The sequence below is a fragment of the Taurulus bubalis genome, assembly GCF_910589615.1.
Source record: "Taurulus bubalis genome assembly, chromosome: 14".
NCBI classification, from domain to species: domain Eukaryota; kingdom Metazoa; phylum Chordata; class Actinopteri; order Perciformes; family Cottidae; genus Taurulus; species Taurulus bubalis.
In genome coordinates this window covers 4225953-4252943 of record NC_136602.1, presented here as the reverse complement: position 1 = coordinate 4252943, position 26991 = coordinate 4225953, and the positions used below count along the sequence as shown (strand labels likewise).

The window sequence follows — 26991 nt, the reverse complement described above, 5'->3', positions numbered from 1 at the left end:
ATTTATTGCTCTTACCTGCATTTGGCTATATTTGTCTCGACATTCTCTCTCTTGGCATCACTGCGGATGCTGTGCGGTGACAGAGGCAGTCTTTGCCAAGTCAGATGCCTCCCTCAGAGATGGTGTGAGTCACAACCACAGTTACACACATGCACACACCCCCAAAAAAATAGAAAAATGAGCGCAGCGCCAAAGTACATCCTGAAAAAATGAGAATTGTTTTTAAAATAATTGTGTGTCCTTTATTTTGTCTGAGAAAAGACCCGTCAGAGTAATGAATTAATGTAAAATATGTTCTAAAATAATTCGGCTACTCAAATGAGAACGACAGAATAAAATAAAATAGGACAAATCAAACGAGAAGAGAGCTGTTGTTCACGTTCATTCAATTCCAGCTGTGTTGATCAGGATGCGCTGTAAGTGGCCCTGCGGTGACGTCACTGGATTTAGGCGGCCACTCAGATTGCCTGCGCAGAATACCGGCGTGTGTGTGTGTGTGTGTGAGAGATATCGTGTCCTTCAGTGTTCGTGAAGCTGCACGTGACCCCTCGGTTGTCTGGTCAGCTCGTGACACACTTATTTTGAATCGTCAGTTCGCTACACGTTAACGGCAACATTAATAACGCCATAACGGCGGTTGCTAAACCGTTGTGTATGCGCGTTACGAGCCGCACGTTTGCTCGCGCTCTCTCCGTCTCGCGCTCGCTGTCTCTCTCTCTCTCTCCCACTCTCACCATCACACGCGCTCACTTCACACCACCCGCTACAACCACCCCCACGAGCTCACGGCCACACAGCTGGTTAGCTCGCCTTTTTTGTTTTTAGTGTTTTATTTCCTTCTTCCCGGTTATGCGTTGACGTGGTTAACGTTGAAGTAACGGATTATCCTTACCCCTCCCTCGGCTGACCGGGAGCCGCCATGGAGTGTCGCGTGCTGTCCATACAGAGCCACGTAGTCCGGGGATACGTGGGCAACAAGAGCGCCTCGTTCCCGTTACAGGTAAATACAACTCGTGTGCGTCCATAATCGGACAACGGTTAAACCGACTCGTGGGCCATCCGGCTTTTTTTTTTTGGCGACGATACCCGATTATAACGCCGTTTAAAGTTCATCCAACCACCAACAGAATTCGGCCATCTGCCTAAATTGATCACTAACGGTTAGCTTAGTTGTATGTTCCACCCGCTAAATGTGATCTTTATTTAGCGCAAAAAAACATAAAAGATTATAAAAATATATATATATCAGTACTGTCATCTCGATGTTGAGCAGTAGGTTATACGTAACGAGCGGTAGATTATACGTAACGACAGGTGTCGTGCACGTTGTGGTTCTCCTCCAATCACCCAACGATGGTCCTCAAACCACGTCAGTGGAGAAGATGGGTGATAATATGGCAGCTTTCTTGTCTTATTCTAGTCTTTATTTGACTGTGTGTGAATAATACTTGTTATAGGTGTAAATCTGCTCATTTATCTTAATATAGATGTCAGGTCTCACCGATGTTATACTAAGTGTCTTAGGACAATATATATATAATAAATAAAAATGACTGCTTAGCCTAAACATTCGTGACCATAACTAGTATTGATTCTCTACATTATGTAATCAATAAACTGACAACAAAGCAGATTGTAAAGAGATGAACTGTCAAGTCCAGCTTTTTGGGTTGCTAAACATACATTTAGCTCTTTAATAATCATAATAATAGGAAGTAGTGACTGTCCTGTTGAGTCATTAACGACATTAACAGTAGCAACCTGAAGGCAGAGTTTTCTGAGCGCTATACAAGAAAGGCATAACTACCAGAATAGGGAGCCAAAAAAAAAGAGCAAATGCTGACAAAACAAGCTGTTTATTTGATGATATGAAAAAGCACGCAGAGGCTATGAGATCCTCCTGGCCATGCAAGTGATAGTCACTTCCCTTTTATGATCCCTAATGTTGACAGTAGGACGATAACAGTGATTGCTTGGGGTCTGTAATCGCCACAATGAGGCCGGTGACTGTTATAGTTTTCATGTTTTCCACCGGCAGCAGTCGGTGGTGGCTGTGAGGCTGGTGTAGGCCGACGGTATACACGTCCCGTCATCCTGAAAGACAGTCTAATGTTGTGAGAAGTGCTGAGTCTATTTTTAGCCCCGCTGCACCCCGGGATGTATTTTGTGGCTATCCTAATGGTTGCTGGGCTTTCATGCATGTCACCGACTTCATTGCGGCCACTAATGTCCAACCATGGATGATTAAGACCTGTTTGTACCAGACTAATGTTTGAAGTGTTTCACCAGTGCAGCCTTGTGAAGCTTAGACTAGACACTGATAGTAACCAGTGCATTGTACTACGTGTACCAAGTGTACTGCTCAGGGTTACAGGTCAGGGTCAACAGTATTAAGTAGGACCAGTTGATGTTTAAAGACGGTAGTATTTAATGTGTTGTCAAGATTAATTTCCCCAAGACTAGAAAAAAGAACACTTAATTGATTTCTGGGGGAAATAAGATGTCATAAGACTATGGCAACATTTATTGTCATGACATGGCCATTTACAAATAAATACAATAAGAATTGTTTTTTATATATATATATATATATATATATATATATATATATATATATATATATATATATATATATATATATATATATATATATATATGCTTAAGTTTCATAGCCTAAGTGAAACGGAATAGAACAAAGTATCAGTATTACAATCATCAAATCTTAATATAAGTATATAATATAAGTATGTGTCGCTTTTATACAGGGTGCCTTCCAGTTCTGTTCCCTAACTTCGAGACCTTAAATGGTCTCGCAAAAGCCTTTCACAATTTGACTAAGCTCTTATGTATCTGACCGTTCTTTTGTGATTTATCTAAGCACTGTTCAGAGCTTTAAAAATTATAAAAATGTGCCTTATTTTTTTCATTTTATTTTGCATGGAAAGATCTCAGACATTCTTAAATCTAAGAAGACAAACTGTCTGAGATGTAAAGAGGAATAATAATGATGTAAATGTGCAGTTGAAGTCAACATCAGACACCGGGTCACGTATATAACTTTACAGTGTTCTACTGATGCTTGTAGACTAATTTAAATTCAAACCAATAAACAGAAAGCCCACAGGCCAGTGACAGAGCTGCGCTTACTATTCAGAGTCACAACCGTGATTCAGTTGGTGTTTGAGATGACGGAGGAGAAGATGATGATGATGATGATGATGTCGTCAGCAGGCGTGCAGGGCATCCCTCCCTCTCTCTCTGTGTGTGCTGATGACACAGAGGATCTCAGGCCTGTCAGAAGGCAGGAGACGGCGGTGGGAGGAAGCTGGGCTCTGATTGGCCGCCACAGGATTCCTCCTGGTGACGTCACTGAAGATGGAGACAGGCTGCCTTAGAGCCAGACTGGGTAGATTCAGTTTTCACATAGAGACACAATTCAGTACCGGCGCTGTTGTACGGCACCCAATTGTGAATACGGAGTAAAACAGAATTGTCGATGGATAACTCTAATTAATTAAATATTTAGATAGTTTAGGCTTGTGGCTTACAGTATCCCATGCCCTGGATGAAATATTTCAAAGCTGCGATCACTTTGGCTGGCTGTGGAGAGAAAGAAGAAAAATATTAAATATATCTCAAACCAATCAGGAGTGCAGATTCTACATGATTGCCAGCCGAGTACAGCCATTCAGTCTAGCACTCGGTGTATTTTCATCCCAAATGCAATTACAAGCAGAAAAAAAAAAACGAGAACGTTCTGCTCGAGAACAAAATAACTAGGCAGATTGTTTCGTGCAGAAGTCTGTGAAAGGTTGAATTATCAATGTGATGGTTTATTTATTCTCATAGGGGGCGGTTTCGGTTTGCTTGATAACGGCCTGACGTCAGAACCGTGTCCCTGGAACTGGCAGCGTTTTGCTCAAGGACGCGTCAGCCAGCTGGTGATCTGCTGACATCTTTGCCGTTGTTCATTTCACTCAATTGAGGGAGAATCTTTATGCTTTTTTTTTTTTTTTTTTAATGGAAGAAGAAACATATTTATCTGGCAGCTCATTCAGTTTCAGATGATATTGATCTGAAGCGTCCCTCAGAGGAACTTCTTCATTTTCTGCAGCCAGACAAACCTGCGTTCAGTGCTTACACTTGTTCTTGAGGCTGGAGCTGAAGTTGTTCCTTGATGAATTATAATAACTTTTAAAGAGCCCCTGACCTTTCCACCTGTGCTGTCAGCTGATAAAAAACTTGGCTTCTCCAAGGACTTTCCCATCAGCCTCAGCTGCACTTTGTGTGTGTGTGTGTGGCTATTTAGTAAATGTGTGCATGCTAACAGGCTTAACTAAGATGGTGAACATGGTTAACATTATAGCTAAATGTATGTAAACAGGATTGTAGCATGTTGACGTTAGCGTTTAGCTTGAAGCTCAGCCTCAGAGAGCTGCTAGCATGGCCGTTGTCTCGTTTTTTTTCAACAAACTGAACAGCATCCCGTCATGCGCGTATTTATGTATACAGCAGGCCTAGGTATAAAATGCACGGCCCGCCACTGGTTTATAGACTGAATGTGAAACATTGCAGGTTGCAGTGCAAATCTGCCATAAACTAAATAACAAAAAGACGATCGACACACACGGAGACGGTCACCAGTACAACATAGACATGTGCTTTTCATGCTCGCAAGCTAACGCTAAACGTAGCGGCGCTAACCCGAAGCCGAGGGACTCTCTCTGCTCAGTCACGATGCAGTAAATATAGCGTTTGTGTTGACTCAGACGTGCTCAGCCTGCACTGTGGCACACGTTAATTAAAAGAAACCCTTCATTCGTCAGTGGCGGGAGGCCTTCCTCATCTGGGAATTACCATAAGTACTTTAAGTGCTTCCTCCAAAAAAAAGGCAAAATGTTTATAATCGCGGTTAATATCCATCCGCTCCTCCGTCTCTGACGATGCTTTCCAGTCAGCAGCATTGTAAACAGTCTTATCTGTGTCACTGACTTGAGGCTTATGAATAGAGCGAGAAAAGGATGTGACCTAAATAACATATTCTTAGCCGCATCTACATCAGGAGGAGCGCACCGTTTTACACCAACAGTTAATTTGCTGTGAAAGAGTCCTGTTAAAAAAAAAAAAAAAAAACAGTTAAACACCTTTTTATTCAGGCAGAAATAGATCTTTTATTTAATTGGCCATGAGCCAGCTGAAAAAACAACTCCAAATCAATTCTATATTTAACTGCAAGTAATTGGAAGGCCGCTGAAAGAGTTGGTAACTTCTTCTTTTTGTGGTTGTGAATGAAAGGAACCCTTTTGTCTTGACTGGGAATCCATGTTTAATTAAAGTTGTGGTGTTCCGTGCTGTACGTTTATTAGGTAGACCGATCTAAAGCGAACACACTCTGAATACAAAAGTCCTGCAATGAATCCTGCCTTTTATATAATGTTCAGTTTCTGTCAACAGTTTTAGCGATGTCAATTTAATTTAATGGTCATTCTAGACGCTGTAAGTTTGTGCTGTTGACTTGTATCATACTGGATGTGTTTCTAATATTATGTCACTCAAATCACTGTGGAATCTAACATAATACAATTCAACAGCGCCGCATAATACAGCCGTTAAATTGACCTTAAAGGAGGCGCCCCCGCGGACATGAACTCCAACGTCCTTGGTTTGACCTTTTAAAGAATTACTGCTGTTTTGTTGTTGTTTTTTTGTAGCCAATAAAGCGACAATCAACACTTTACACTGAGAACTTGTTTTAAGTTAACATTTTTCTCAAGAACACGTTTCAGGTGTTGCTGGGCTTCTGACAAATATGGGAATATGATTAGACGATCACAACGATTGGAATAAGATCATTCACACGTCTGTCCACCAGGACTGTATTTTTACAATACTGTCTTTTTATAATACAAAAAGAAGTCTGATTTCAATAGAAAAGGTGTCGTGTTCTGCGTTCCTGACCCCATTGTTTCCACGAATGCCTCATGATGATGATACAAATTCAACCTTTTCAGAAAGAAAAAAAGTTTTCATCCGTTTTCACGCGGCAATAGCCGGAGCATTGGCGAGCTCAAGGTCAAAGGGGTCGAGTCGCTGCCTCTCCCCTCTGAAAGCAGACTGCTGTCTCTCAATGTGGCGGCCCATTGAAAAGAACAAAGAGCTAATTCAGTCTGCCTGCGTCCTGTTTCAACCTATAATTAAAATAAAGTCATTCAGATAACAATTGACTGCGCACATGGATGGGTCATGCGTCTTTCTCTCACTCTTTCTGGTAATTGAATAAAAAAGACAGACGGGAGGACACCAGGAGTTGGTTTATGGAGCTGTGCATGTTTCACTCTGAGCTCTTAGATCACGTCCCGGTTTAAAAGAAGCCAGATGGACGTGTTTACATGCTGCAGTTAGGACCACTAAGACATGAATATTATAAAAATGTCACAATATTATAATATATTCAAGTCAAGTGATGCTATTATCAAGGATGCTTTCAGAAGACAACATTTTTCTAGCTTTTCTAGTATTTTTTTTCAACTCTCTTGCTGCTTTACTGCTTTAGTTCACTCTCAGAGCGTTTGTCGACAAAAGAAAGACAAAGTTGTCGACTAGCTGGTGAACCCGGTGGCGCACTAGATCGCTAAAGAGACCGGTATTTCCCCTCGGAGCTGGTGGGGACCAAACACAGAGCTACGAGTAGAGCTATCGGTCAACAGGAACACGACTCCAAATGATTACCGTGATGCTCCATGTCTACTGGATGTGTTTGCTAGTGACCAGACGGGTGCTCGGTAGCTGCGTCGCGTGCATGTTTAGTTGTGTATTTGTACTACTACACTTGCACATGTGTAGCTGTGTCTCCTAATCTCCCCTGACTCCTGGTCTGTTTCTTCTCTCTGTCCTCCAGGTGTTAGGGTTTGAGGTGGACTCGATCAACTCTGTCCAGTTCTCCAACCACACAGGTAAGACGGATGAAATAACATATTTCTTAGTGTGTGTGTGTGCTGTGTTTTAGTTCAGAGTGTGTGTGTGTGTGTGTGGGTGCGCATGAGTCAGTCGGATCCCCTTGGTGTCGTGATGGAAGTGTCGGCGAGTGTTTGGAGAGACGCCTTCGAGGCTGACGGGTCGACAGCCGGGTGAGTCACGTTTTTCGGGGAGGTCGCTGACTTCGCCGGCTGACACCAGGACAGCTCTCAAACACAGAGCGGTCCGCAGGGGACCAACTCCATTCATATTTTACACGGGCCTCCTCGCTCCGCCTTGGGGCGTCTCCGACGCTGCCGGTTTTGCTTTGATAAAGCAGAGATGCCGAGATCCGTTAACTCATCCTGAGGAGGACTACTCGGCCTCAAGAGGAGCTCTCTTGAGCGTGAGGACCACACATGTATACCATAGGGGAAGGGATGTGTGGGAGGGTCTAATGAAAGGGGAAAGATTAGCTTTTTTTTAAGTGTATTGCACAAGTTGTTGGGAGTCCAGATGTCTGGCCAAAATTAAACAAAAAGATGGAGGAAGTCTGAGCACACAAGGAGCTTCCTCCCCTGAACTATCAAAAACACTGTATCAGCTAAACGAAAACTGGGGCTGCTTTGTCTGCGAGAGTGCAGCACTAAATCCCTAAAGTACCTTTTCACTCTATACATACCGAGCAAGTACTGAACTAGAGGTAAGATTACATCTATAAGAAGCAAGATCATGAACAAAGAAACCTCGCTCTTTTTTTTTTTTACTTAGTAACATGTATCCAGCAACGAGAAGAACAAATGTGCATCTTCCTCTGTTGTTCTGCTTCCAAACACTTCTGACAACATGTGCCTTAAACGCTGCTTTCTGTCACAGTAAATTACATCACACTTCACTTCTAGTCTTGCTCGTGTGGACTTGCGCAATGTGTTGCTTTTTGCAGAGATGTATCGTTGTGTCTTACATCGCCACAGCTAAGTCTGATGTATGTTGTATTTTCAATAATAATGCATTAGAGAATTAAAAGACACACGTTTTAAATAGTTTAGATAAACTTAGACCGATGATGCTTCTTGTCTCTGATTGGCTGGGAGCGAGTGTCTGCGTGTCTAACGCTGATGGACGGTCTCAGCTCGTGTTATTCATGCAAACTGAAACGTGAGGAATAAATCAGCTGTGAAAACAAACGCATCTGGACAGCTGTTGCCTGTTGCTTCACAGTGGATCATACAACGTCCAGACTGCAACACATTATGACAGAGTTTACAATACGTGCGGTTTGTGGCTGGCAAACTTTGCTTATTGGAAGTTACTTCTCAGAATCAGCTTTATTGACCGTGTGTGTGAGTGTGTGTGTACACATACATGGGATTTGACTCTGGTTACACTATGTACATATTATATACAAATAAACAAGAGAAATATAAAAAAAAGATATTGAGGACAACAGAGTAGAACACAGAAACTAAGCATTAACATTTAACTAATATGTACAATATAAATATAGAAGACAACCCGAGAGACACCCACCAGTTTCTTGCTATCGACATGAAGATGAATATTGGCAAAAATGTAATTCACTTTTTGACAGTTCTGTACATTGAAAAGAAAGAAAAATGTAGAAAAAGTAACCTGTCAGGCATCCCACCCTCCTCTAAACATAGTATTTAGTTAATAACGCTAGTGGCTGTTTTTTTTTACAGTGTTGTGTCGCACAGAGCGGATGACCTTCACCCTCTCATGCCACGGTTGTCTAGTTTTTCATCTGGTCTAGTTTGAGAATCCAAGCAATCACAACTGTAATCAAGCTGGAAAAGGTCAGCGAGCAGTTTGACATCTTATTGATGATGGGTTGGGTTCCTGCGCTTGTGAGCGGGCCGTTTATAACCAGCCAGGTTAGTCAGTTTCTCATTCATTGTTGTTGAGATGCTGATTGTGTTGTGGCGTTGCAGACGAGGGTGAGCTGAGCATAATTGTAGGTGTGCTGCAGGACGAGTGTTGTTGTGTTGTTGTGTGGGCGAGCGTCTGTAGCAGAGACGGAGGAAACGCTGTAATTTACATTTGAGCGGTTTGGAAGTGGCCAAACCTCTACGATGAGAAGTTCCCTAGAAGAAGTGACAGTCTTTCCTAATTCACAGCCTGAACGGAGTTCATTTGAAACTATTTTCTATCCAACAATAGAAAACAGATTACCGGTAACGGTTAGCCTATTTAGTAGCAGTTGTCAAATAACCGCAACGACTGAAGTCAATTGTCATGTTTAGTTTCTATTTTAAGTAAATTAATCTGGAGTTTTGCCCACATCCTCTTAAGCCACCCAACTAAAACACATTTCCAGGATAATTGCAAAGCTCGCTTGGACTTTTTGTCTTCAACCGCCGCTCAAAGAGATGAGAAAGGAAAGAGGCCAGCTAGAACTCAATCATCCTCCTCCTGAAAGATACAACAAGTTTAATATTTTTACCACTTTCCCAATCAGACCTGTGAGTTGCTAGATTTACTCTCAGTTCTGAGCACCACAAATGAAATACTACCCACCTCTTGTGCGTTTTAGAGGCAGCAGAAGCTCTCAAAACCTTTTGCCAAAAACTAATCTGTCTGGGAAGATACTACCAGTCATGTGTTTGTTATTTGGTTAACCTGACCCGGTTTAGTTTTTAAATGAATAAGTGGGTTCTTGTGGGTTGTTTTCCATCATGTTTGCTGAAGGTTGTAACAGAAGAATAGGATCTTCTTTATTTGCAGTGAGACTAACGTTTACTAACGGGATTTTGTGTGGGAATTCTAAAATACTTTCTGAAAGAATTGAGTCAGTGGTTTTTCAAAAATAAGTTATAGTAATACCTTGGCCACTTTGAATCACATTAAGCCCCGCCCTAAAGCATCCCCTGCTTTATGGTCTAATTGACTCTAAATGACCATAATGTACTAAATGAACATCATGCTGTATTGAAGAAGACTTGAAACTAGAGATTGAGACATAAACTCATGTTTACAATGTTTACGGAGGGAATAAATCAAGTCATTTTCTCATAGACTTCTATACAACGTTTCTGATTGGCCAGATGGCGTTAGATTGTGTTGCGGCTAAAGTTAATGACTGAAGACAGTCTAGACTGGATTCCTGTAAACTCCCATCTCAATCTAAATTAAAAAATGAAGTCTTAAGGGACCAATTAGACAAAGATAAGTGACTATTGCAATCAAAGGTGTCATGGTCAGTATTGGTTTGGTACAGAGTAGACAATGACACAGCTGAGGACGATGTCAAGGTTCCTCAACGAGGGAAAAGAAAAGTCCTCACATCATGGTGTGAATTGTTTGTTTCAGTGACCTTAACATAAAATTGCCCGAGACTCCGGCGCCTGTGTAATCAGATCTTGTGGGCGCACAGCATTTGCAATTTTCTTCAAGGAGTGTATGTAATTCGGTGTGACATATTGAAGACGACGCCTGCATCCGAGAGGGAGCGAGAAGGTGAATGGAGAGACAGACAGAGAGAGAGAGAGAGACAGGACTTTTTTTTTTTGGAGGGTGAGGAAAAGACAGAGGGAGCAGGAGAGAGAGCGACAGGAGAGAGAGAGCGACAGGAGAGAGAGAGCGACAGGACACGGCTGTAAACAGCAGCAGGCGTCGTGAATTGCGACAGCAGCGAATGATGACGACAGAAGCGGCTCTTATCTGTAAGCCTGCCTTCATTCTCTCACACACACACACACACACACACACACTCACACTCCCAACGCTCTGACTGCGAGTCTCTCTTTCTTAGCCCCTTTGGCTTTCTCCCGGCTTGTTGCTAAGCAACCAGAACCCCCCCCCCCCCCCCCCTCCCCACTGTCACCACGTGACCCGGCTGTGACTCACCTGAAGCTGCGACATCATCGGCCTGCAGCAAACATGTCATACGCAGACAGACGTGCACCGACGCGCTCGCATTAGCATTCTCGCTGCGTTCCTCTACATCCAGATCGGTACACGCAACACACATTCACACCAGATGTGTATACACACACACACACACACACGCGCACACACACAAGTACGTAGGTGTGTTTGTCAATAGAGTGTGTGTGTCCTCGTCGAGCCTCGTGTGTGTGTTACAAGACGTTTCTTTTCTTAGTCCTCCCTTCATTGAGACACACACGGTTACAGGCACAAGTCACATGGGCTAAGAAGAAGATGGCATTATTGAGTCATGCTGGCAGAGAGCAGTCAACACTAAAAGCGTTATCCAAGAACGGTGCAGTTTTTGGAGTCTGGATTGTAATTTTCTTTTTGGAAGAAGTTACCTTTCTGACAAAAAAAGCTAAACAAACTGAGTACAAATAACTTGATTACAAATAGAAAGTCCTGCATTTAAAACCCTATTTAGAGCGCTTACCGTACGGGAGAAACCATAGCAGTGGAGCAGCAGCTCTCCTAAAAAGCCTCCAAGAAAAGTTTCTGGAGTCACAGGAACGAAATCCTTTGCATTTGATTGGTCCTTTGACGGTAAACGGTTGCAGATTGATGGATAGACGTCATTAACATAAAGCAAGCACACTTCATCATTTGCTTTACAGGAAGAGAAGATTTGAATTGTCATATAATAATACAAATAAATTGATTTTGATTGCATCTATTGTTAAATAGATGCAGAATATGACTGGGTATGTGATCTGTGATCTCAAAGGGGTATAAAGGCATGTTTCTCCACTTTAAATACTGCCCATCATATGTTTTGTATGTACATTATTAATACTTTTTTCCTATTTAATGTTCAGACTGAAACAGCAGTGTCTTAACCTTCTAGAAAACCACATTTTAATATCCGGTTAGTGCAGAATTTTAATGTGTGTGTCAGCTATAAGGGGTGTTAACGTGCACATTTAGTGTGTGTGTGTGTGTGTGTGTGTGTGTGTGTGTGTGTTTATTTGTGTTTGTGTCACTAGAATCCCTGAAAGCGGTTCAAAAGGTGAGTCAGCAACTTGCAACCACAATAACTGGTCTGCTCTCTGCAGGTTATTCTCATTGGAAAGGCCAGGTTTTGACAGCAGATGAGCTCCACGTTCTTTATGAGGGAATCAAACTGAACAACGTTCACAAGTATGACTACGTTTTAACAGGTGAAGACATCACTCTCATACATGACCACACCGCTGCTGTGAATGGAGCTTCACGTTATTGTGTTTGTCTTCAGTTAATCCTGCGTTAATGTTCCCTCCGCTCTCCTCTTACATCTTTTTACACTCGGCACTCAAGATTCATGCGACTACATTTTTTTTTCTATTATTTTCATGAATCCAAGAATGTCTGAGCGGCTCATATTGTCTGCTTAACTTTAACAATAATGTGCATTTAAACAGAGTGTAGCATGATGATGATGATGTGTTCAGGGTACACCAGAGACACGTCCTTCTTGGAGATGGTCGTGGACATCGTTCAGGAGCTCAAGAGAGCCAACCCCAACCTGGTGTATGGTAAGTAAACTACAAAAAGTACTACGCTATAATTTGTACGTAATCATGAGCCGTGGTTTAAAGAACGACAAAGTCTGTACAGGGACGAGGTCGGGGTGGATGGGCGGTGTGTAAAAACACACATGTCCTGCTTGAAGTAAACGTTCAACTTTATAAACGGTATTACTTTTAATTAGCTATCATACGAAAAGGATGCATGTTTTTCAATAAAACATTCACTCAAAACTGCTTTTTTTGTGGTTGGAGAGCTGTTAGTTTGAAATAAATGCATCTTCTGTTGTGTTCTGTCCTCACACTTTGAGCTAACTTTAGGGTTGTGTGTCTTTAAAGGTTAATTGATGCATTTCTGTATAATGTGCAGTTTGTGTTGCATCAGCTGACATGTAACACTTTTTTTTATCTTGCTGGGTATAAAAGGCTTTTGCAACACGATTTAACTGTGAAATAAAGCGTTATTTTTATGGGGTTTTTCAACATAAATGTCAGCAAAGGCTGAATGTGTGTGGTCTCTGCTCTGAATGCTTTATATTAAGGCTCCTTGGTACTCTGGAACGTTACATAAAAGAGGCTAAAAAAAGAAAATCTATAGAGGAGCCTGGTCAGGTGGTATTTCTCTGTGGCTTTGTCACCTTGAGCGACCGCTTCCCCGCCACACAGTCATCCCATCCTTTTATTGTCTGAAAAATGTGCATTAGTGCAGCTTCCATACGAATAAAAACCACACTCACGAAGCAAATTAGGCCCCCTGATTAGAGGGGAAACCCAGCAAATAAACGGAATAATTAATACTGTTAAATATTGAAATGTAGCTTGACGTTAATCCGGTTCTCGCTGTGGACGACTCCCTCGAGCCCGGAGGACTTTCATCATGTTGCACAAATCAGTTTCGCTCAAATCACGACTGTTTGGCCCGTAGACGGCGTGTTGGTGGATATAGAGGCGACCGACTGCCACTGTGCAAAATAATAAGCAACCAGAGGGCCGCTAGAATTATGTATTTGTGTTTTCCTTTCGTTGAAGGCAGAAAGTTCCTTGATTGAATTCCTGATTCAAACCATCATTTTGTTCATTTTTATTCTGCATTTGGATAAATGATCTCTTTTTTCGTCTCTCTTGAGAATATTGTTGTTGTAAAAAAAACAACTATTATTCTGGTTTCTCAGGTTTTATGTGTGAACCGATATTGAAATATTCTTAAATATATATCAAGACAGCTTTTGGTGGAGAAATTAGTGTCTATTTCATCGCTAATGTTGTAGTTTGAGTCAGGATTGAGTTTTGTTTCTTTATTCTGAGGGAATGGACCTGGTGCTTGATGCGTTCCTGCTCTATTTATTTAAACGCTGCTCTAATAAGTGTTTTTAATCACTGAATAAATGTATGTGTGATTTAAGAGGTGGCACTCGTAGTAACAGAGTTATCACCTGACTCCACGTCTCTACGGAGCGTTTTAGCCTCTTTCAGATCCTCCTTCTGGTTTAACAGCCTTTAAACAAACGTTACTGGTTTGGTTCAGGTAAACCAGTAATGTTGGCGACTAGCTGGTGAACACTGTCGCATTCTGAAGCTAAAGAGACAGATGTTTGCCTCAGGAGTTGGATGAGACTAAAACTAAACCATGTTTAAGGCTGATGGACAGACAGACACGACATAAAGTAGAAAGTACCTGCTGGATTATAAATATATTACCTTTATAAAGTGCTAATACTATATGTCAGTGCTATGGCCACAAAAAAATACATTTTCTTTGCCATCCTCTGTACAAATCTTACATTTTTTGTATCTCCACACCTGCTAAAGGTATAATAATAGATAAATTATCTTTATTTAAGAGAGCGTCGACATTGAAAATAAACGTTTTTCCTGTGGTGACCCCCTACATGCTGACTTGGATGCGTTCACATCTCCAAAATCCAGTTTCACGCCTCCCTGTCACTGCAGTGTTTATGTGAGGTGGAGCTCTGTGCTGACTCTGAATCTGTTTGTGTCGTTTCAGTATGTGACCCCGTCCTCGGTGATCACGGATCTATGGTGAGATTAATGTCCTGTAGGTGCTCTTATGTTGTGTGTAGAAATATTTGTTTTATGATTCTTGTGCCTTTTTCATATGTGTGGGAGGGTTTTAGTGCTCATCCTTGTGTTTTTATCTGTGTGTATTTCAGTGTGTTAGAGCTCTGTGGGGGAGACAGATGGATTATTGTGATCTGACAGAAACTACATACGCAGTGACTCACTGTGTGTGTGTGTGTGTGTGTGTGTGTGTGTGTGTGTGTGTGTGTGTGTGTGTGTGTGTGTGTGTGTGTGTGTGTGTGTGTGTGTTTTTTTCAGGGATTAAGATCATATTTTGTCTGTCAGAGCTCATTTAAAACCATGAAAACTGAGCCCACTCAGTTATGTGTGTGTAGTCCTTCATGTCGAGCACTATTGGGGGGGTGTGTGTGTGTGTGTGTGTGTGTGTGTGTCGTGTTATGTGACTCTAACCTGTGTGTCTCGCTCCTCAGTACGTTCCTCAGAATCTGTATCCGGTCTATAAGAACAAGGTGGTTCCTGTTGCTGACATTATTACTCCGAACCAGTTTGAGGCCGAGTGAGTACAAGTTTTATTGTCATATATACAGATTTGTATTGATGTAAATCCAATGAATTTAGCGGGACATGTCTGTCATTGTCATTTTCTTGAAGATTAACTTCCTTAGTTTAGATTACCTTCATCACCTCAGTGAGTAGCTGAGCATTAGCGGACGCCATCTTTATGTAACGCCGCTCATGCATGTTATTGAATATTTTCATTTAGTGTTTTACACATTTGGAAATAATGAACAGGAAAGCAAAAGGCCAAAATGTGGCTTATCCTTTTTGTTTTACCTTTTTAAACCATGTAGATTTATTTTCAGTACAGCAGTGTTCAAAGTTCAAATACTATGTTGTTTATGGCTCCTCATTAAGTGTCTCAGCTCTATTATCTTTCCTGTGAAGCTACTCCCCCTAGTGGTGTTTCCACACATCTGCAGGATCATATTAAATGTTTATATATATATATATATATATATATATTTTTTTTTAATGGCTCACTTAACTTCAGGTGATTTCCTCCCTTTTTGTACTTGTGCAGTCCCATAAGTGGTAGAATAAGTAGAATAAAACATTTCAAGGTTTAAATTCGTCTCTTAAATGTGAACGTCTGTGTTTTTCTGTCCCAATAACTTGACTTTCAGTGTTATGTTACAGTGCCGTTTGCTTGTGTTTGCAGATTATTGACGGGGAAAAACATCAGCACAGAAAAAGACGCTGTGGAGGTAAAGGATCCCTCTCTATATAATCCTTCCGTTCCTTTCTTGCATACGTACATTGTCTACAGAATAAGCCGTCATGTTGCTTAAACTAAAACACCTGCCTGTCTGCAGGTCATGGACCTCCTGCATGCTATGGGCCCGGACACAGTGGTCATCACCTCCTCCGATCTGCCCTCCAGACTGGGAGACCGCTTCCTCGTGTCGCTGGGCAGCCAGCGCAAGGGTAGGTCGACGCTACGCGTGACCTTATTGCCGTGTTATCGCGTGACCTTATTGCCGCGTTTGTGGCACGAAAGCCATCAGAATGAGCCCCTTCCAACGCGCCGTGTCTTTGTGTGTCCGCTCAGTTCGTCCCGACGGCAGCCGGACGACGCAGAGGGTTCGAATGGAAGTTCACAAAGTAGACGCCGTCTTCGTAGGAACTGGAGATTTGTTTGCTGCTATGCTGCTAGCGTGGACACACCACTACCCCAACGACCTAAAGGTGCAGTAACCAGGTTGAAGATGAAGACGCACACCTGTTTTTAAATTGGGTTTTTATTTGATTAGAAATGCTAATAACAGTAATTCCCTCTTCTCAGATGGCCTGTGAGAAGACTTTTTCAGTGATGCACCATGTTATCCAGAGGACAATTTCATACGCTCACGGTAAGAAAAGTAGGGTTGTTATCAACGGACCTAGAGCTTTAACTTGGCTCATATCTTTGCTGTTTAACAACAACAAGATCTGCAGGAGAACTAGAATGTAGATTAGATATTAGATATTCCTTTATTAGTCCCGCAGTGGGGACATTTGCAGGATTACAGCAGCAAACGGGTAAAGTGCACACGAGAGACGTGGTAAATAAATGGTAATAAAACGGTAAAGAATGCACAATAACAATATTATATATAGAGGCAGAATAAAATGTATTTATATTGCAAAGTTGAGGTGGTTAAAGTGATTGAAGTGTAATTGAAGTAATCATGTATTTAAGTAGTTCTGTCGGAGGTTATTGAAAAAATACACAAGCAAATAGATAGAAATGTGGGTTGGTAGCAATCATTGTTAAATGTTATAAAAACAGATTTTCTTTTTTTAATCAAATGTGTGTTTTTTTTTGTTTCTTTTTTTAAAGCTCTGATTATATATATTATTTCCCTCTGGTGCGTTTAGTGAAGCGTAATCTCCAAAAACAGCCATTCAAATCACTCCAATCTCCTGCTGTCTCTAATGTTGTAACCTTATTAAGTCAATCTGCCTCATTGATTGATCCCAGTTTCACTATCGCACTTTTATTTCCAGGGAATCAAAATACAAGTTTTCGCCTTCTAGAAATCTATTTGTGTCCAGTAGATTTCCTGATATTTTTCAGCCTGATTGCAACCACAGCTGCGTATCTCTGTGGGATCATATGTTTAGATAGTCTTAATAGTCTTGTAACTCACTCAACGCACCACTTACTGTACATTTATCCGGCTCCAGTTCTTCTCATGTCAGGAAAAGGAAATGCAGACGTAGGTATGTTGACGTTGCCGCCTCTTGACGAGGAATTTAAAGCCCTCGCTACATCTGACACACGACGACACTCGCTCATCTCCAAACTCTTTTTCCAGGGTTTCAGATTGTATATTTGAAAAAAAATTAGAATGATTACAAGTGGCGGAAACATCCCAAATTGCAAAAGCCTGTAAAAGATTTCAACTCCTGCTGCTGTCATGTTTATTAACTTCAGTTTTACAATTAAACAATTGCGTAATGTAGCTTTAGCATGAATGCTAATCTCATCCGTCTCTGTCTCTCAGTGTTAGCAGGTCCTGGTCGGAGGCCCAGTCCGCCCCAGCTGGAGCTGAGGATGGTTCAAAGTAAAGCCGACATAGAAGACCCTGCTATAGTTACGGAGGCCACGGTCATATCCTAACATTGCCGACCCATAAGACTCACGCTAACCTTGTCCTCTTCACCCGTGAATCTCTTAAACCCAGTATCTCGGTGAATCTCTCATCGCTGTAAACCTTGACTGTCGTTTCCAAAACTTCAACACCTCATCATCCAGACTCCTTTTAAAAAAAAAAAATAAACCTTAGTATTGTGACCCCTGTAGTCCTTTCACCCTAAACCCCTTTGCCCCTTTAAGTCCTCAGTGTCCCGAACCCTTGACCTGTAACCCTTTTACCCCAGACCCTGTTCTGGAACGAGAGCCATGGATAGACAGTCAGGTCAGGTTGGACTGAGGCCCTCTAACGCGGTATGTGATTAGAAAGCTAACAGAATAGGTAATACTATTGTCCTCGGTACGATAGAGGACTTGTTTTGGATCTGTTAAAGTCCGATTTGGACAGAGATGATGTCATATTTGTTATAGAAAAGGTATTTTTGTCCTCGGAGTAATACTATGACTCATCAAGTTCTAGTACTTTGGGAAGTTCTCTAACTCTTTAGTGGGGAGTGTTCAAAAGCAGTTTTTGGGGTATTTTCACTGATTGGAAAGTTCCTCTGGTTTCAAGTCCGCTTCACGTCTGTGGGTTGCACCTGGAACCACACCCATCGGTGATGTCACTGAGTGCTCGCGCACCCTGGGGTGCACATCCACGTCACTGCAGTGAGGTGAGAAATGAAACCCCTTAAAGAGGAAACGACACTGCAACACAGGCCCAGTTCCCATGTGGCTTTAGAGCGCGTCTCCACACGCGTGACCGGATCTAACCGCCCCGCTCTATATGCAAATTAACACTATTTGGCAAAGACCAAATTGTTTGTATTTTTAACAGCTTAATTTTATTTGTTTGCGCCGATCAAACGAAGAAGTCGCCTCAATAGACAGAAAAAAAGAATCTCTTCTATTCCCTCACTTGCAGAAAAAAGTGTTCTTCTGGTGCGCTATGGCAGCATGACACACACACACACACACACACACACACACACACACACACACACACACACACACACACACACACACACACACACACACACACACACACACGTCAGTTGATGGACACATTTGCGGACACACTGCTAAAAACAATGTGGCCACATGTTGCCCCCATGTGGTCTGGAGGACCGTCTCTCGGTGCATCCTGGGTAATTTCACACCTGCACTCGGAGAGCTGTCCTCTCGTGATCGGGCCACCCCGTGACACATGTCGGTGTCGGGTGCAAACGGGGCCACATTTTGCAGTATTTATCCCAAAAGTGATCAGAATTTATTCCAGCTGCTGAATGCTTCCAAAACTCTACCTCTAAATTGTTAAAAAAAACAAACTTGCCTTTTTGCTTTTTTACTGCCAATCCACTCAACTTGCGTATATAGTTTTTGGACTTGCACTCCAGCTGTGTGTCTCCACACACACACACACACACACACACACACACACACACACACACACACACACACACACACAGCAGTTGCCAAGTAGCAGCACTGACACTTAGTTGAAGACTTAAAGGACCAAGCTGTTTATCCGTGGCTCTGCACACCACTCGTTCACCCCCCCTCCCCCGTCTTAAAGCAGTGATGTAATGGTGACCAAGTCTAAATCCCATGAGACCCCCTTGAAAATATAACAAAGGAAAAAAAAAAAAAAGGACGCACAATGTATAGTTGATGTATAGATGTTGTACTATAACTGTATTGGACCATCTGTATGATATCTTCTATCTGATCTGTCTATTGGACCATTGTGTTGATGCTACTGTACTATAGAACCACACGCACTACAATGTCACTCAGAACCAGAGGCGTCTGGGCCGGTTCTGGCACTACCTGGAGGCTCCAGCGGCTCCAGTCGTGGTCACGTAATAGTTCTAGGTAACCGTCTAATAGTCGTAGTGTGTCGTTGAACTTCTTTAATCGCAGCGCAACAGAAAAAAAAAAAAAGGGGCAACCTGAGCCGTCCGATCGAGAACCTCGGTGCCAGAACCGACCCGCATCCCGGCTCTGGCCCAGAACCGTGTATCTGAGAGTTGTGCCACTGGATTTACTGGAGGCCTCGAGAGGTTGTGTCCCGTCCCGTCCTTTAGCAGCTCTGTAAATGTTTGTTGTAGAACATGTGTTATTAGGCCGCTTTACACGACACTGTGGTCACGACAACAGAAAGGAAACAATTTGTAGGCGATGCCAGGAGTTTTAATTATATTAATAACTTCACATTTTAATGATTTGAGATATTTTTATATTCAATATCTGTGATCTAACCTTCTTTATTAACCCTAATCTGTCAATTATTAATGTTTATAGATTATTTTGCCTACATAATGACATTCATTTGTCACTATTTCCCAAAACTCAAAATAAAAATATATTTAATTAACAGTGATTTAAAAAAAAATGAAGAAATAGTTCTATAAAACACTACATGAATAAGCTGTTATCTCCTTGAAGTGACTTTTAAACACAATATTTGTTTTCTAAAATACCCAGAATACCTTTTTTTTATTACCACTATAATGATAAAAGGTTTCCGGCTCACTCGGCTACTAAACTAGCAACATAACCTGCTACCTTGAAGCAATCATGTTGCTTTCCGGTGGTTTCTACCGCCGTTCCAGTGGTCTGTTATCCACAGTGGGGTGCGATCGGGAAGATGTGAGGAGGAACATGGCGGTCGTGAGCCGGTTTCAAACCAGCGATGTCGCCAGAACTCGGCATGTGCCTTAGCCCGCAGGAAAAGAGATTTTAATGACACTTTGAAATTGACCTCAGTAGCAGCGCGTTGTATCTGATTTGAATGTTTCGTAAACTGCTCAAATTTCAACCAACAATTTTTATTTGTAAACCAAATAACCGGAGGCGTTAAAAAAAGAAAAAGAGAAAAGAATCCAGTTGCCGTCAGTGTCCCACCTGAGCTGGATGTGCGGTTCTGGGCCGGCCGGTGTAATTCTGTACTGCTGTTGTTTCTCTATGGACTGTACTGTGAAACTGCCTTAGGAACCCGACGTCATGAAGGAAGGAAACACGAGGCGTCTCTAATGTACCTTTTGACTGCAAATTCCTGTTCTGCAGACGCACCTGAAACGAGGGAAAGAGCTTCTATTTCAATCTTTTACTTTTTATTTTATAAGCAATTATGTTTTTCCTTATTTTCAATGAACCAATTAATCGTTTGGTATATAAAATGACAAAAAATTGCGATTACAATTTTACTTCAAATCCCAAAGATATTCAATGATGAAGCAACGAAGGAGCGGCGGAAAATGATTTATCCTTCGCGCAAAACTCGTTCCTTTTAGTATTCTAGATTTAAGCGACTAATCTGACGATGATGGTGGGTAAAAATAAAAATGCAGTCTCATTTTTAGAATTGCAATAGTTCATCTGGACTCGTTCTATCGTATTATCGTATTATCGATAACGGACTGCTGTGATCAACATGTGCACAACAGCCCTCTGCTTCCTGCTAACAACCAGTCTGCCGTACTATTGCGTCAAAAAGAAAGTGTGTCTACCTGTTGTGTGTGTGTGTGTGTGTGAGAGAGAAAGTGTGTGTATATAAATGTCCTCTATGGTCACAGGGTTTTGTGTGTATGCGAGAGGAAATCCCTCAGTCAAACTTAAAAAAAAAAGATGGGGAAACTACAAAGGTTTAAAAATAAAGATGGACAGGAATGGTGCAGATGAGGAGGGAGGACAATCATTCCGTGATGTGACGCAGTGTTGCACGACTTTTCCTTTCTCCTGTCTGCTCAAACAAATAGAGGGTTTTGTTCCAGCGTTTCCTCGATGCCTCTCATCCTCTTCCTCATCCTCTTCCTCCGCCCGCATGCAGACCCTCCACCTCTGCCCTCTTCTTCCATTCTCTCCATTCACAACTTGACCGCGTACAATTTCCTCCACTAAACATCTGGATCGAGTCGCCCCAGCTCCTCCGCTGTAAGCTAGTTTCATAACTTACATTTTAGAAAATGCCACAGCTGGTTGCGACTCGTCCCAATCAAAAGCAATCAATTAGTCATTGTAGTCATTGTACAGCACGAGCTGTGACTATTAAGAGGTTAAATTACATATTCATCTCGACTTCCGATGCTTTGTAAGTGTAGGTTTGAGTTTGATGTATTCAGACACGAATGCATGGAGAAATATGTGAGGTTGATAGTTATTAAAAGTGACAACAAATATAGTAGTAAAAAGTAAAACCAACGCAGTTTGAGCTCCATGGAGTCGGCTCAAGTATTGTGGTGTTTTTTAATCGTTGGTGTTAAGACTAGAATACCGAGTGTCACTTTCTTATCCAGCAGAAACGGAACGTGAGAAATACTAAAAATACTGTTGCTAAACAAAAAGTGTTTATTTTGGGCGTTTCATCAGATTGCATGAGTTAGTTGGAGCAGCTGCCCCACGGTTTCATGTAAACTGGCACTTTTTAAAATTTCCTTTCAAGCCCAGCGAGTTTAAAATCAATGAGCCGAAAGCCGGGACGTTCGGCTTCTGGCAAACCCTTTCACATTAAAAGACATTTAATTCACAGTCTAAATTATGCTTTACAGCTTAAATTATGTGATAAAACGTCTGGAGCTCGACAAACTTCCCAAATGACTCGCTGATCAGATAGTCGCACAATAACCAATGTCTGTAGATTAGATGCTTACAACCACCGTGTGCTTGATGCTCAGCAGTGTCCACGCTTTGACCCCCCCCCCCCTCATATCTGCCCTCCTCTGTGCACCGGTTGCGATAGACCCTCATCCTCATCAGTTTGGTTACAAAATGGCTGCCACAAAAAAAAAAGAAACCTGCAATGGTCCAACCGTCTGTCTTCGACCGTGGTCCTCTCCTCTTTATTGACTGTTTGGTCTCCGCCATCTTGTTTGTTCTTTTTTTTTTTTTTTTTTTTTTTTTTTTCTGTTCTTGGTGGCCAAAACAAAAACGAGGAAATGTAATAATCATTGTTCGGTAACTGTTTTTAGTGCTATGTTTTTGGAGAGTTACGAGTATTTTCTAACATGTTACAATAAAAGATTGTAGTGTACAAATTCACATTTATAAAATATATATATATATAGATATATATGAGAAATGTATGTTCTAATGCAATAAAGAGAGATTAAGAATTATGAAAATCGCATCACTGATTATTATTTGATATGATTTCACTTCCTTGTTTTACATGCTGGTTTCAGTCCGTTACTGTAACTGCATTTTGAATTCGTGACACGAATATTCACCTTTCTTTAGATATTTGTTTTCTCACGATTCTTTATTCAACCCACTTTTTTCTCTATGATAAATTTAGCCACCGAAACAATTGCTCAACTTTTTCGTCCGTACAAGCTCCTGCTAACATTTAGTTTACCGATCAGCTGGAGTTGGAGAAAATGCTCCAGCAAAACCCAGCATACCGTTGGTGTTTATCGAGGATTCATCGTTTACTTATACAAACTGATATCGATGAATAGGACTTAAACCAGCTTAGTGCTGTACCTTTAATACCAATCGGCTGGTCTAGTCTGTAATAAGATGATCGATGGTGTCGAATGCAGCACTAAGGTCCAACAAGACAAGAGACAAGTCCCCTATCTGATGCAACTAGAAGGTTATTACTAATTGATGCTTTCTAAATCCTGACTATTGTTATGTAGAAAGTCACACAACTGATTTGCGACTACTTTCTCCAGTACCTTAGAGAGGGAGGGAAGGTTAGAGATCGGTCTGTAGTTAGCAAACACCTCTGGATCCAGAGTGGGCTTCTGAAGCAGAGGTTTAATTACAGCTACTTTGAAGGTCTGTGGTACATGTCTGTACGCACCTTTATGTCCAAATATGGTCACACGTGTGCATTGGTTGCAAAAATCAAGACTTTCGTACACTTCTTAGATATTTTTTTTACGGCATCAAAGCCTCCGATGTAGTGATGCTCCCCGTCGCGGTTGTTCACTCTCAGCCGGCGGTCCGCTCAAATGTCATATACGCCGATCCTGTTGGCTGGAGAATCCACAAGCACAGCGGGGGGCAGGCGTGTGCGGGTCAGAGGTCGCTCCGTTTTGGACTCAGGCCGGGCCTTCATGGCGTTAAACAAGGCCAAACTCACGGGACACTTACTCACCAGAGTAGTACTCTGGCTCAGGACTGGTAGGACGTTAACGGCAGGCGAACCTGGACGAGAGATCAGGTCAAAGATCCCGAAAAAGCTTTCTTTTGGCACTTTTGTACTACCAGGAGTTTCTTTTAAAACCTCTGGGACGCAAAGGGCACTGATCAGGAAGTGTAGGAGCAGGGGTCAGAAGGTACTGCTCGTCATCGTCAGCCTCCTCTTCCACATATCTAATCAACAACACCTCTTTCTGTTCAGACCTGGGAATCCATTCCTTTAGCAGGTGCATTGTTTTCTGTTGGCGGGCCTCCCCAGGAGTCGCTCAATGAGGGTCATTATTTCGGGCGACACCTGGATGAAGGTGTAGATCTGCTCCGCTGATTCACTGCAGAAGAGATCTCTGTGGGATCAGAGGTCTGCAGTGAAGTCACAGGAACCAGCAGCATTTTAAGAAGGTCTTTCTTGAATAATTTCACAACTTCTGGTATTCCACCGATTTAATAAACACATGGTCCGACTCAAGGAAATAATATCATAATTACATCTATTTATACAGCACTTTTTATTTTGCATTTTCAACACAACAGAACAATCCTTGACATAAACATAATCAAATAAATAGTAAATAATCAAAACAGTAATATTAGTAACAATACATACACCACTTTTAAAAACAAAGATAGAAGTGGCAGAAAGACAATTGTATAATGAAAGTGACTTTTATATATATTTTGTAGACAATATTCTTCAACTAATAATTATACAACATCGAGTTGAATCCAATATTCTCTCAACTCTGTTTTAATCTCCACCATCTTCTGAGAAAACGTTAGCCGCTAAAACACGGAAGCACATTGCATCCACAAAGGTTTTTTGAAGAAACTTGCCCGTTGTCTTACTTTCTACGGTTGCAAAGAGGCATAGTTTGTTTTTTAATTATCGATCCGGGAAGTCTGAGAACTTTGACGAACTATGGCTGCATTAACGTTTTTCATAAATATGAGATATTTTTTCTTGGAATCACGAGAAAGTACATCGTCTTTTTTTGTTTTATTTTGTGACTGCGATGCTCGTCCGCAGCTAAATGCGCCAATTTGTTCACCACCTTGTTTGTTTGTTTGTTTGTTCAGATACACAATCTGCAAATTCCTGAACGCAAGAGAAAAAAACTGTTTACTTGGAGGTGAAAAAAGGTAAAGTGGGCCAACAGCCAATCACATGACACAGCTGTGTGCACCGTGTCCAATGAACCATGCTGCCATTCTCATGCTTGTTTATTTTATTTGAATTGTTTAGTTCATTTTCATCGAGTTCTTTGTCAGTTGAATTAATTTGCACTGCTGCGTGTCTCATGCGCTTCACTCACCACATGCCCGTAACCCTCCTTAACCCTCTGTGCCAAAGTAAGTCTGTTTCATCTTCATCTAGCTTCTAGCTTATTCTTCTTTTTTAATGCGGATTTATCCAACAAAAGGTGCATTACCGCCACCTACTGTCGCTGTTCCACTGACCAATCACAGCGCACGTTAACGGTCACGCGGGCCTTGTGGCCAAACACACGTTTCATAACGCTAGAAGGCATCGTCATATAGTTTAACCCGCTCTCGATTCCATAGAGAAACAGAGGTGGGATGTGATTGGATGAGCTCTTGACCAGATCCTTAAACAGCGGCCGCCGCCGCGCAGCAGACTGAAGGCAGAGCAACAGAGGAACACAGGAGCTGTGTAATGAGAAAATAAGCTAATAGGGGGGAAAAATATATAAATATAAAACATTTAAACTTTGATTCTGTTTAGGCCAGCAGAAAAGGCTTAGCAGGCCATGACGACCCGCCACTGAGAAAATATCAATTAATTTAACAAATAACACAAACCACGATGGGGCGAAGGCCAGCTTCTCTTTTCCTTGTTAGCTTTCAAGAGATTTTGCAGTTTAATGTGTCTCTTGTTTCTTTTTGTTCTGCCAATAAAGAACAAATATATCCTCGGACACTAATATTTTGATATATTTTGATCGAATACACTGAACACAAGCTGTCACCACTAGATGGCAGTACAAGACTGGGAAACCAGAGCACAGGCCTCGATGACACTATAGCAAGTCACTCATCTGAATACAATAAATACAAGCTGTCGCCACTAGATGGCAGTACAAGAGTGAGAAACCACAGCGCAGAGCACAGGCCTCAATGACACTATAGTCTATATGTGAAATATAAGTGTGTGTGTGTGTGTGTGTGTTGGGGCTCAGTCTGCATCAGTGTGTTTCAGTCTGTCTCGCACTTATTTGGCCGTCTGTTTCTCGTTCTCTCTGTCTGTCTCCATCTCTGTGAAGGGGATATGAAAGAGCACTTTGAAATGAGCAATGCAAGCTGCCTCGTATCTCATACCTCATTTAATGACATTCGGAAAAGTCATCACTTCCTTTCCCATTCTGAGTAAATCATTACTCAAAGTTCATCGGTATATCTGTAATTTATTGGAAATAATTTAGTGCATCAGGTTGCTGTCAATCACGCTCTTGCATGACCAAATACCCTTTAAAATCCCCATTATTTTAGATTAGTCAATTTCTTCACAGGAAAGTGTCACCGCTTTCAAAAAGCAGATATCTGATTTCAGAATGAAACCTACTTTCCTTGTTGCTGAAAAGGTCACTCAGTTGAGGAGCGAAGCGCTCTGCAGGAAGCCGACAACAAGCCGGTAACATAAGTGTACAGTAATGTTTTCTCATTTACTGGAGAGACAGTTCCAATGTTACACTCTATTCTGTGTGTTTGCAGATGAACAGAACAGTTTAAAAACGTGCTTCGAAGAATATTAAAATTTATTGGATTAGAGAACCAGACACAGGGACGCTAATTGGGAAACAACATTTTTTTTTTGATTTTTGAGTTTAGATGAGAGAGGCAGACTGTACAGTTTGTTAGGGTCAGAGTGAAGCTGTTATGGAGATGACATGCACAATTAAAAGCAGATTAAATCATCTTTAAATGTGTTAATTAGAGGTGCAACTCCGAAGTATATCTGTATTCTAAAAGTCTACTTTCTGGTTGTCTGGTTGTTGCTGCTTCTGAAATCAAACTTGTGCATCAGGGTCACAGAGGGTTAAAAACATACTCAAGGAGAAGATGTCAATACAAGTCTCCTCTATTTTGAACTGACATTTATTTTCCTGCAGCGACAAAAGGAGGAGAGCTGGGCACAAAATAATACAGCTTGGTTTTGGCTGAATAAAAAAAAAAATATATATATATATATATATATATATATAT

General features: G+C 41.6%; 1 protein-coding gene across 1 annotated transcript; it reads left to right on the top strand.

The window, feature by feature from the left end:
- Positions 1-919: 919 nt before the first annotated feature.
- pdxkb (pyridoxal (pyridoxine, vitamin B6) kinase b) lies at positions 920-17610 on the top strand (the record flags this gene model as incomplete). Its single annotated transcript, XM_079230218.1, has 11 exons — positions 920-1000; positions 6899-6953; positions 11958-12062; positions 12333-12416; positions 14413-14447; positions 14918-15003; positions 15667-15712; positions 15821-15932; positions 16057-16193; positions 16291-16357; positions 17495-17610. The coding sequence occupies 11 exons, from the start codon at positions 920-922 to the stop codon at positions 17608-17610; spliced, it is 924 nt and encodes a 307-aa protein (XP_079086344.1).
- Positions 17611-26991: the final 9381 nt, after the last annotated feature.